The 12,684-nt window shown below is 39.0% G+C and overlaps 1 protein-coding gene across 7 annotated transcripts in view; it reads left to right on the top strand.

The window, feature by feature from the left end:
• cald1a (caldesmon 1a) overlaps positions 1-12,684 on the top strand; it is a 65,591-nt gene that overhangs the window by 20,605 nt on the left and 32,302 nt on the right. For 6 of the 7 annotated variants that reach the window (XR_010895670.1, XR_010895669.1, XM_067391629.1 and 3 more), the window contains exon 2: positions 7,844-7,940. Coding sequence is in view for 5 of the 7 variants with exons in the window: in XM_067391629.1 (XP_067247730.1) it covers positions 7,867-7,940 (74 nt within the window). In the remaining 2 variants the exon portion in view is untranslated. Of the gene's footprint in view, positions 1-7,253; positions 7,375-7,843; positions 7,941-12,684 lie in introns of those variants that run through there. The other variant, XM_067391628.1, reaches the window with a different exon arrangement.

Raw genomic sequence — 12,684 nt, 5'->3', positions numbered from 1 at the left:
CCCGACACAAAACCGAGGTGTCTGGTATCACCCTGAAAGGGTTTATTTTGCAATAATGACTGGCTGCCTATTGGAAGATGCTTTATCCAAAGCAACTTACATTTCATTTAAGGTATATATATATATATAGATGTAATTCATGCATTTCAGCATTTGCGTGCAGCGGATGTAAAAGCAAAACCTTTTGGTTACCCATGCTCTTGAAATATTCCACTCGTGTGAGATTCATCATGAGCAAAAAATTCAGTCAGATGTCTCCTAACCTAGGTTGCGTACCAACCAACTTTTTTTCACTCTCCTCATTTCTCTCAGAGCCTCTTTTCCTAGTGACAGCCATGAAAGCAGTTGCTGCTCTTCCTGCCAAAATATCTACTGGATTTATAGCAGCACATCCTGCTCTTTTTCTCGCTCTGTCTATGTCTCTGTCCATGTCTTTTCTTACTTAATCTCTCATTCCTTCTGTTTCTTCTCTAAGGGCCTATAGCTATAAATGTGTTGATGCATCGAGGAGTTGATGACGTGGAATCAACCTTCAATAAGCCAAACATTGCCAAAGTAATTAAACCAGCATTTATGCAAAATACAGCTCACTGTCAATCAAAATTCAGGTGGTATTACCAATGCAAAGAATGTCTTGACAGGGCCGGTGTCCTTGCTTACAACGAGGTGTTTTCCCAGGTTCCAGATTTTGATTTTATTTGCTTGTGGGTGATATTTCATACTTGAAATCACCATACAAAGAGTATAATTGGTCTGCTTTTGTTAACAGTACCATCATTGCGCAAATTATACAGCGACTTTGAAGGGGGTTGATGTTTTTAAAGATATCTCCATATAATTCCAGTTTACAATCTGTTAAAGTTTGTCTTACAAAACCCAAATTGTCTTTTTAACCCAATACAAAGATTTGTGCAATAATACAAACTAAAATTTGCTATTAGGTAAGACTAAAGCATATATTTATAGCCCAGTATGTATACTGCCTAACTTTTAATCTACATTTTGTGGTTAAATGTTGTTTGAAAATGCTGTTGAGTATATATGTAAAAATTATATGTACTTTTAAGACCCCTGCAATCTTTAGTTTTGACTTACTTTTGTCTATTAGGGAGGTCAGACCCCCCCAAATCCCCATAATTTGCACTCTGTTTCATCTGGATTTCATTTATAAATAATTCGCCATTTGGTCTCTATCAGAGAAAGTATCATTTCACTTGAACTGTCAACACTTAAGGACAAACAAACTCAGGTGACAACTAATATTAATGATAATGCTAAATTATATCCATTATAATTTTCGAAAATAAGACTTTTTCGGTGTGCTGTTGATGACTTGAAGACAATGTCAGGCCATTTTTGAGCATCGGTCAGCTTAGTTTTCGGTGTGTTTCACAACGTTGGCTCTAGAGAAGAACACATGAGCTAGATAACAGTCGCTTTTAGTCCTTTTGGTGTGTTCTAGCACAGCTTTCTGGCAGAGACACAGCCGACGAGAGGCGATAACACAATCATCTTTCGTCTCCACTAGCTCTTTGACGACGACTTGGTGTGTCCCAGGCTTAAAATCTCCGAAGCACAGCAAGTTGTCTGACCTTCAGCACATAAACACAACTGTGTTAATAGGAATTGTTGGCCCATCACAGAGTTGTTATATTGTACATGAACCAGACCTGGTGCTGGAGCCTTGCCATTACTGTCCTGACACTGTCCTGAGATCTGTGGTCGTGTGCCGCCCAATCATTCAACTGGCTTTATGGGACAACTTCGGCTGGCCTCCAGTCACTTTTATTGGTGCTCTCAATTTCCTGCGCATCTCAGCAAGCACACGCAACCATAATTCTGCCGTAGGTCTGGTTTGTCATCACTGATGCAGACAGAAAGACAGCGGTGTACTGACTGCGCAGCAGTGTGGATTTCATTCTCCTAGCTCAGGTTCATTTCACAGAGACCTGCGTTCCCAGATCACCCTCTTTGATCTCTTTATTTCTTTGCGGATTGTTGAGTGAACGGCACTCACAGAGTATGGCATGAGAATTAGATTCTCTCTCCTCTTGTCTCCCGTCTCTTGGTTTGTTCTTGCCCGTTCAGTGACTGGGATGTTTAAATTTCTAACAATGTGTATTTGTTTGATCTTTAAAAGGATAGTTCACCCAAAATTACTCACCCTCATGTCGTTGCAAACCTGTAAGACTTTCATTTGTCTTCGGAACACAATTGAAGTTCTTTTTGATGAAATCTGACAGCTTTCTGTCCCTTCATAGACAGCTACGCAACTGACACTTTGACGCTTCAAAAAGTTCATAAAGAGATCATAAAACTAATCCTAATGAATTGAATGTTTTAGTCCGAATTTTCTGAAAAGACTAGATCACTTTATGTGATGAACAAACTTAATTTAGGCTTTTATTCACATATAAACATTGTTAAGAAAACATAAACAAAAGCTTAACCGAACCTGCCTCACGCACAAGAACAAACCTCTTGCAGAAGCTCAAACATGCATAACACACGAGAATGAACCTCATTGGTTCTCGCACGTCAAGCAAACATGCTTGAGCTTCCGTTTACCACAAATGATATGCGAGTTGATCGATGTTTATATGTGAATAAAAGCCAAAATTTAAACTGTTCGTCATAAAAAGCAATCGAGTCTCTTCAGAAAATTTGGACTAAACCACTCAATTCATATGTATTAGTTTTACGATCTCTTTATGAACATTTTGAAGCATCAAAGTGGTAGTTGTGTAGCTGTCAATGGAGGGACTGAAAGCTCTCAGATTTCATCAAAAAGATCTTCATTTGTGTTCCGAAGATGAACGAAAGTCTTACTGGTTTGGAACGACATGAGGGTGAGTAATTAATGAGAGAATTTTAATTTTTGGGTGAACTAACCCTTTATGGCAAGAAGAAATATTGAGGATTAAACTGATCAGTGCATTACTTTATTACGTTGTATTTATATATTTTTGGTATATGAGAATGTATATTAGTGTCTTTTAAGAAGAAATAAAGATTTGAGTTTTCATTGACATTTTTGAGCAACTGTCAGTGAATCCAGATGGAAAAGCATGCTGCACATACCTGGCATACCTGCAGCGTCTTTTAACGAGGTGGCAGGTGAGTGAAGTGTCTCTGATAGGCTGCTGACGCTGCAGATTTCTGGGATACCATCCTGCACCTGGCTACAGTTCACTGGCTCGCACATCTTCAAAAACTTCCCACTTTTTAACAAGCCTGAAAACATTTTCTGATGATTCATTTTTCCTTAGCATTGACTTCTTCTGAAAATGTTGATGTAACCCATTCTTACGGGATCTTAAAGTCAACATGAAATCCAGATTTACTTTCTTAATATGTGCTACTGCATGCTATTTCACAGGAAAAGTGTTTCTTTGCAATCTCACTTCAAAATCCCAAAACTTCAACTACTTTTTATTTTCTCACACATTTCATGAGGAAGTACATCATGTTAAAGAAAGCCATTTCATGTTGACGTTAATATGAATTTGGAATAGTCCCATATGTTTGTTTACTTTGGCTGCACAGTATAAACATCTCCCTATTATGAACTAATAGTGCAGTCAATATAAGTGCACGTCATGACATTTTGATGGTTACACATAGACTTACTTTACTTCTTCCTGTAGGAAAAAGGCCATTTTATCTGGTGCTTAATACCACATTGTTTTACGGTGAAATATACACCACATTACAGTAAAATGCTTTTTAATGCAAGATGTCTGTGCAGCTCCTCCATTTGTTAAAATCTTGGCCAGGGAAGACGGTCTGAATCCTCCTCCTACGCCAGACTCCCGCTGCGGCTGTGGAGAGTGTGTTAGCATAAACTCTGATAGCGAAGCCAGTCGATGTTAATGGACCTATATTGACAGACATGCAAATAAGGGCGATGGTTTATGTTGGCAACGCTCCGCTCTCTTCTTGAGCCGTAAATTTAGCCTCTCTCAAGTTGTCCAGAGTGGCTGAGGTCCAAAAGACGGTGGGTGGTAGATCCAAACATTTAGTTATTTAATCCTTTTGGCAGCGGGGTTGTGGATCACATCAGCTTTGGCTCTGGTTATAAAGAACACTCTTTACCTCAACATTTATCTCAGCGAACTACGAGCATCTCACTAATGGTAGATTGTTAAGGCTAAGTGTGTTGACATTAATGAGTTTGTAATTATTTTTTACTGCAAAGCGGGTACGAGGAATTGCTTGCGGTCAGAGGTGGATTACATTCCAAACCGTGAAACTCTGCTACAGTACATTACTTGACGCATTAATGATCCATCAGTGCATATTATTCCAAATTTTAAAAACGCTAAGTCAAAATGTTATAAAATTCAGCATTATTTCATTTTGTTTTGTTTAAAGGGTTAGTTCACCCAAAAATGAAAATGCTGCTCTTAATTACTCACCCTCATGTCGTTCCAAACCCGTAAGACCTTCGTTCATGTTGTGAACACAAATTTAGATATTTAAAAAAAAAATAAGGTTTTTTTTACCCCCCATATGCAAGGTCCAGAAAAGTAGTAAAGACATTGTTAAAGTAGTCAAAGTGACTACAGTGGTTCAACCTTGTTCAATGTTATGAAGCGACGAGAATACTTTTTGTGCGCAACAATAATGACTTTATTCAACAATTTTATCTTTCCCCTATATTCTTCTACGCTGTTTAGGTTGTATAGACAGTGCAGGCTTAAGGTTGAACCACTGTAGTCACGTTGACTATTTTAACGATGTTTTTACTACTTTTATGTTGCTTTCTATGGGGGATATAAACCTCTCGGATTTCATCAAAAATATCTTGTGTTTCGAAGATGAACGAAGGTCTTACGGGTTTGGAACGACATAAGGGTGAGTAATAAATGGCAAAAAAATAATTTTTGCGTAAACTAACCCTTTAAGCTCACTCCTTTCACAGTCCAGTTGATAAAAGACAAAGTCTAAAGAATAAATTTACAATAACTCTTTTTTTTCTCTCATTGTTTTATTCAAAAATATGAAAATAAAATAATTTGCAAACATTTCACGTTGACATTTTCAAGAGCCATTTTTGGCAAAACCATATTCAATTCCATGTAAAGTACAGTAAAGACACTTTTTCGTCTGCCATCGTTTTTAGTTTTCTTCATTAGCTGCTCCCTGTTCTCCACAGAGTTTAAGAGAGCCAAAGCTGAATTGTTCGTGTGGTTTGGCACAGGCATCCCTGTGTACATTCGCGACCTAGAGAACATCACAGACGGAGGCTCTAAGACTGCATTCCCATGGGTCATTGCTGTGATGAGTTTTGATGAAGGGTTAAGCACCGTACTTATGAGGAACATAGTAATTTACCAGGTAAATGTGTTATTACAGCCATTACAACGCGTGCTCTCTAGACAGGAGGCGTCTCCCTGCTTGTTGGTGGAAGCCAGACCCCCGTTATGAAACATTCGAGAGGGAAGAAGTGCAACGACGTGAATCTATGGACGCCTCGGAGGCTCGTACGCTAACTGTAGCCACACACGGGTGGTCCTCAAGAGGAAGAGACAAATCCGTTTCTACATTCTTTCTCTGAGGACAGGGCCTTATTGTCAGCTAGTACACACTACGCCACCAAAACACATATACAACCTGAATTTCAATCATAAATTTAGTATGTGAGGTCAGCGTGTGTAGTCATCGCTGCGAGAGCGTGATTCAATTTGAGTTGATCGTACACAGTTGTGACAGTTTTATTGAGCTGAGTCAGTGCTGTTTGCTCAAGGGCTCAGATATGAAGAGCAGCCATGCTCCTGCAAACAGAAGATCCAGCTAAAGATAGACCACATTCCTGCGGTTTGTGAATGCGGGTGCAGCGGTTCTGCCTGATAAGGAAGATCGGCTCGATCTCTTGCTCTCCGTTTCTCGCTCACATTCCTTGCTTTCCCTCTCCTGCTGTTGTTTTTGTTTTGTCCATTTTTCTCTCTCTCTCTCTTTCTCAGTGTTATGTGAATATGGAGGAGGGGTTTAGGAGGAGAAGTGTTTCCTGTTCTCTTGTGTCTGGGACACTCTTTCTCTCTCTTTTCTTGCACACTCTTTGTGTGTGTGTGTGTGTGTGTGTGTGTGTGTGTGTGTGTGTGTGTGTGTGTGTGTGTGTGTGTGTGTGTGTGTGTGTGTGTGTGTGTGTGTGTGTGTGTGTGTATTTTTATGTCCAGCAGTGTTGGGGAACTAACAAAAAGTGATGTTGCTAACCTTTTTTTAGTAGCAGGACAGTTATGCTAAAAAAAGTGTTGACTTTCCAACAACAAGCCACATTTCTCACAAGAAAAATGCTAAATTGTTGGTTTTATGACACTCACATACAACCAAGCAAACTGAGACCATGATCAAACAGACTGTTACTCAAGTAGCATTTTTGCTGGGTCGTTCATGTAAATAAAGTGGTTCAAAAAACACCTTTTTATAGCAAATATTTTGTTAAATGCTATTTCCACTTGTGTTTAGTGTAAATTCCAGTTTGATGCTATCATCCTAAGTGACGTTACTTTGCATAAAAAATAGTTTAATGAGATTGAAAAATCAAATTCCATAGAATCAATATTTCAACAATTTTCAATTACAATTTTACTAATAATATGTACTAATATTTTTCTATTCAAACCAGTCTGTGATGTTTTCTATTTTTTACTGCTGTATTTTTTTTTTCTTTTCTGTTTACAGTTTTAGTGCATTAAAAAAGATCATTTTCCACGGTAAATAGTACACTATGTCAGTTCTGTTAGTGTGTTTTGGATTCTGGTTGTCCTAACCCAACCCCAGTTAACTGATTTTCAGTTATTTTCTGCTTTTTCTGTGGTAGCTTGAAAAAATATTGAAGTAGCTTCAATGTAGTTAGGTTACTTTTTATTAGCAACTTGTAGTCTAGCTATTACTTTTTTTTAAATGTACAATATCAAGCAAAACGTCTGCAAGAGTTTGCATTTTTAAGCATGCTTTCCGCGAGCAGATCCCAGCTAACCAGCAACAGTGCCGTGATCACAAAAGAGAGGGAGGGAACGAGAAAAAAAAAGGGAAAGGAATGGAATTGGCAATAATTGGGAGTCGGGAAGGGAAAGAGCGAGAGACAGTGTTGGAATGGGAGAGAGAGAAAGGAAAAGGGGGAGAGAGGGAGGAGGCAGACCCGTCGGCTGTGATTGAGAGTTTGCACTATAATGGGAGGGAGAAAAATGGAGGAAAGTAGGGAGGGTGAAAAAATGGGAAAGGAAGAGGCCGGCTTTGGCCCAGCTGCAGCGAAACAGAAAGAGCCTGAAATCCTCTTTGAGTTGGAGTGTTATCGAGACGAGAGAGAGTGAATTTCTGCTATGTTTTGAAAGCTAAAATGTTCCAGAGGTTATCATCACTGAAGTGAAGGTAGGACGGTCTCGAAATGGTCCGTCTGAAGCGTCACAGTGCTGAGATTAATGACAACAGCTCTATATCTCCTGGGTGGGCTCGGTTCCTCCGTTATGTACCCCGCAGTATATTTAGTCAGAGTCTTTCTGCTTGACTGAGTGGACATCCTGTGCTAACATCCTTTCCTCACCCATTCTCTCTCCCTCTATCTTTTTTTCTTCATTCTTCTCTCTCTCCCACAATTTCCATTTTAAGTGGTATTATGAAAACAAACTTGTGATCTGTTTGATGTCAGGCTGAGAAAAGATCGACTGTAAATGTCTTGCATATGGGAATGCGTGATTTTTGTGAAAAGGTTAACCAAATACTCACAGCAGCTGTGGAATCCAGACACACTGAACCTTATTCAGTAACGGAGGGGATTCTGTGAGTTTATGTAAGGTTCATGCATGAGACTAAAGGACACACATGTTCTGTTGTTTTCCAGGGTCACACTCTCAGGATTGAAGCATGGATGATGATTTTGAACGGCGCAGGGAGCTCAGGAGACAGAAACGGGAGGAGATGCGTCTGGAAGCTGAGAGGTAACGTGGGCGTCATTAACGCTCGCTCTTTCTCGCAAACCGTTCAGCCGTTTTGCACTGTAAACCGAGGGCTGTTAATAGGGTGACATCATCAGATTCATTGCACAGCCGCTGCTGGTAAAGATTGTTCACCTTGCAAAATCATGACAGCTTGCAGACTGTGTAACTGCTCTGTGGCCAAATGAGTGTTTGTGCAATCGTGCAAGATGCCTTTTAATGTGTTTTTCAAAATTTCTGTTCCACCATCTTTTTTTTTTCTTTTTGGACTTCATTGCTTTATTATATATTATTAATGAAGGTAGTTGTGAAAGGGATAGTTTGCCCAAAACGAAAGTTCTGTCATCATTTACTAACCCTCAAGCCATTCCTATATGATTCTCTTTTATCCGTGGAACATGAAATACCAAGAATGTTGATGCTCTTTTCCATATTCTGAAAGCAAACAGTAGCTACGTTTCCATCCATTGGAATGCAATTTGTGCATAAAATTGTAATATTGCATAAAACATTCATGAATAAAGCACCATTTCCATCCCATGCGTTCAAGAGAAACGACAAAATCACTTCCTGGGAAATGTTTATGTGCATTTTTATAATTTATGCACATCTTGGTGTTTCCATCAAGTTTTGTATTTTATTTTATTTTTTTATATTAAAATAGGTGGATGGAAACATAGCTAGTGTCCAGGAGGAAAAACACCATAAAAGTAGGCCATATAGCTATATTCAAACTAAAGTGTTCTAAGGCCATACAATATCTTTATGTGAGAAAGAGGTTTATCTTTGCATCTGCTGCAGCTATTAAATATTTAAATGCATTGAGATTATGCCAGATTTGATGTCAGTGATGGCACTGATCGCATCAGACCGAATTTGAAAACTGAAGTATGAATGTATGAGGATGGTGGTGGAGGGCAACATTTTCTGTGTATAACAACTTAAATTTAAGTCTTTTCCTCACTCAAAGTTATTAAATGGAGTCATATGGACAACTTCAATGGTACTTTTATGATGCTTTTTTGTTATTTTTGAATCTCTTTTAATGTTTTACCAGTCTCTATTTTCATATATTGTTCAGAGTCCCTAACATTTTGGATTGCAAACAATTGTGGTGAGACCCGCAAATTTATTATTTTTGTGCATCCAAATATGGTTTTCTAAAGTTAGCCACTCATCATTTTCACTGGCCACAATTTTGACATCGATACCATGGGGAAAAATTGCATATAGATATTTTTTATATTACATCATAATTTGGCAGCAGGTTTATTAGACTGCTGTCACTTTAAGACCTGACGCACTGATCCATTATTCTGTTACACATGCGTTTTCTTTTTACGTTCACTTAAAACATAACTGACTGTGATTATGTGAATAGCTAACATGCTGTATTGACTATTTTAAGTGCAATAATCAGCAAAAAAGAACTTAATTTAGTACTGAGAGGCTGTTTTTTTGGGTGTGAGCACAAAATCTGCAGGAATTAGTCAAATTATGCACAATACGCACAATCCCATGCCAAAATTCAAGCCGTGCTACACCAACAATATTCATCTGGAGCAAATGAAACAAGTGAGTGAGGTTTGTGCGTCAACTCTCTGTCGGAAAGAGATGAGAGGCTAGTAGGAGTGACTGCGTTACACAACACTGCTGAAATCCCATTTGGCGGGTTGGCGGGTGTTAATGTCAAGCCCTGATTGTTTTAATGCTATTTTGGCCTGAAGATTGAGCTTTCAGCTCCTTTTTCTTTTTCTGGGATGATGGAGTCTGCTATTAAAACAGAAAACTGGTGTTAACGTGACAAAAGTTTAACATCAACAGATTGGCACTTTTGCAAGCCGCTTGACCATTTAAGGCAAAGTGACACTCACATAAATCCTGGAGGCACTGACAAAAATATCCATTTTGCATCAGCACTAGATTATCTCCGAGCACTGTGCATTTCTGCAAACACAGACAACAGCTGTTTCTTAGACATTCATGCAACTGTCAAAAAGAATTATGGGTAATGGCTAATAAACATGCAAATCAAGCTTATTATCATTCCAGGAGAGCGTAGGCTGACATGAATCAGCTCTAAATCAATATCTTTCAGCAACAGTTATTTCTGTTAACATTGGCTAGGATGTTAGACCAGAGTTACTTGGTGTACGGGTCGTTTTGAGTGTCAGCTTCCCGTCTGCAACAGCCTTCCTGTTTCCTCCAAGCGTGTTACCATGAAGAAGGAATGCTTTTCTTTTTCATGCTTTAAGATATATGGGACATTTTTCACCTAATCGTATGGAGGAAGCGTAAAGCTGATGACGCACAGATTAGCGACCATTATATTTTACAGCGTAGCATAAAACGAATGCTTTTTTTGGCTATATGTTATAAACCTCTGAAAGGGTGGAATTGTGTTTCCTATGCCAAGTATCGCATTTGGCAGAAAGCTACAAATGCAACCCGTTCAACTCTGCGACACATTGTGATCTTGTGTTTATGTTCTTGTGGAGATTTTGGCCCGCTCCTCTTTGCCTGCTAGAGTTAGTGATAAAAGATTAAAATGCTCTATTAAATTACTTCCATTATGCAAAGATGCTGTAACAATCAATATTTACTCTTTGGCTGTAATTGAACTAGTCAAAACCATGTGCTGTCCTGCTGGCCCCGTCCATTTCGGCCGTCATCGCGATGCACGGCGAACACAAAAGTCAGTTTTCGGTGTACACATGATAAGCGCTGACGCTTTGCCAAATGGCTCTACATTAGAAGTGTTTACTGACAGTGATTTGGGAAGCGCTCCGTCTCCAGACGGTCCTCGGTGCAAGCAGAGGGACAGCGGGAAGGCAGATGTTGGCTCGGCGCTGATGCGGAAAAACAGAGAAAGTCAGATAACACGTATACACGCAGGAGCAGCTTGGCATCTGAGTCCAGCTGCTTTTCCATCAGGCGATGATGGCTTGATGTGCAGCAGTCGTTTTCTTCTGGAAGACGTGCCAATGTTTCAACTGCTGAAAATGACAGGAGGGGAAAAGTGTGCGAGAGAAGGAGGCTGTGTGTTCTGTCTTTTGTCTGTACTGTATGTATTACTTTTAACGTGCTGACAGCTGAAAGGTGCTACACTTTCATATTAGATATGATGCTAATTCACCATTCCCATAGACAAAACTGCTGCGTATTGCTTAGAAGATTTAAAGGCATTTCTCAAAATCGCAAGCTCCAATCTGATTGGCTGACTGCTAATTTCCAGGAGTGAAGATGCTTGATCAGTTTGTAGGGCTGCACAATCAAATTTCTATTCGCGATTACGATTAAAGATAATTGTTCAAAGGCGTGATTACAACAAAAAATATCCACTTACATCATTCTGCGTGCTTAAGAGGTGTGTTTAGAGCATGTTACGTTGTGAGAGGCAAGTCACGACTACTTCAGAGTGTACTAAAAGGTCAAACCCAGCACAAAAGGAACTACCAGTGTATGCTGATTGGTCGAACGAATACGAAACACCAGTACCCGCCATTTTTAAAAAGCTGTACTCAGCCGATATATTTACTCCACGGACTAACTCTATAAACATGGAAAACAGTGATAGATGGACCTCTCAACCTTATGCTAAGAAGAAAATCCAGTGCAAATTTGAGCGGACCAAACTAATAATCGAATAACTGAAAATGATGATTTTTGTCATAATCGTGCGGCCCTATATGTTAGGAAACATGTTCAAATCTTTCCCTGCCATTGACAGAATTTTCCAGCAATCCATGTTTTCACTGTTATACAGTAGGGGGCGCTGTTACGCATCTTTTGAAAAAGTACAGAATCACCAGATCAAAACACAGGGGGAAAAAAAAGCAGAAACAAGCGATAGAAGCATGTTAGCTAACACAATCATCAAACATTTAACAGCAATTAAATCAAAACTTCCTAACATCACCACATGAAATGTCAACCTGGGAAGAGGTACAGGACTGTGCAAGCTTTGGGGGTGTTGATGGAAGTGATGTACTCCATGTTTTGATAATTGTTCTGAATCCGATTGGATGTAGTCTTTGACAAAAACGTGATTTTCTCAGTTTTTTGTAAAAAATATTGCTTTTATATGAAACGTACCCACATTTAAGTGTTGATTAAAAAATTATGTATGAAGCTAGAATAAAATGTTCTGTTTTTGCGATATATTGTATGTTCAGATATTTATACAAACAAAATTTTTTTGAGGCCATAAAAGTTTAGTGAAAATGATCAAAATTGCTGACGCTAGGGCTGTCGCGATAACCGCAATATCGTAATACCGCGCTATTTAGGAGCCAACTGCAGAGGACTGCAAATACCGCACCAACCGCGATATTTGTTTTTTATTTTTTGAAAGGTATGTCCTTCTCGTTTTACACTTCGTGCATGTGTACTAAATATTAAATAAGTTAATAATGATAGCATAATGTATACCATGGTAATTTGTACAGAGGCTCCATAGATTTGCACTAAACAAGCCTAAACAGACATTGAATGTGAGCAAGATCGCTTGCAATTACCTGCGTCTGTCCTTCAGGCCGAGACATATATTCCTGAAAAAAGGTTGTTGTGTCCAAGGATAGAAATCTCTCCCTTAGCATCGACACATTACTGGTCAGCTGAGCCTTATAAAGTGGCGCTGAAAGTTAAAGTGATTTCAACAGCTTGTTTCATTACATCGCTCTTTAAATGAATCAGCATTTTTGAACGTCAGTTGAATGAATGGTTTAAAGACTCAAAGACAGTCCCA

This window comes from Chanodichthys erythropterus, chromosome 8 (assembly GCF_024489055.1).
Source record: "Chanodichthys erythropterus isolate Z2021 chromosome 8, ASM2448905v1, whole genome shotgun sequence".
Taxonomy (NCBI): Eukaryota; Metazoa; Chordata; class Actinopteri; order Cypriniformes; family Xenocyprididae; genus Chanodichthys; species Chanodichthys erythropterus.
The sequence above is the reverse complement of the archived record's forward strand: the minus strand, read 5'-3'. Positions and strand labels throughout refer to the sequence as shown.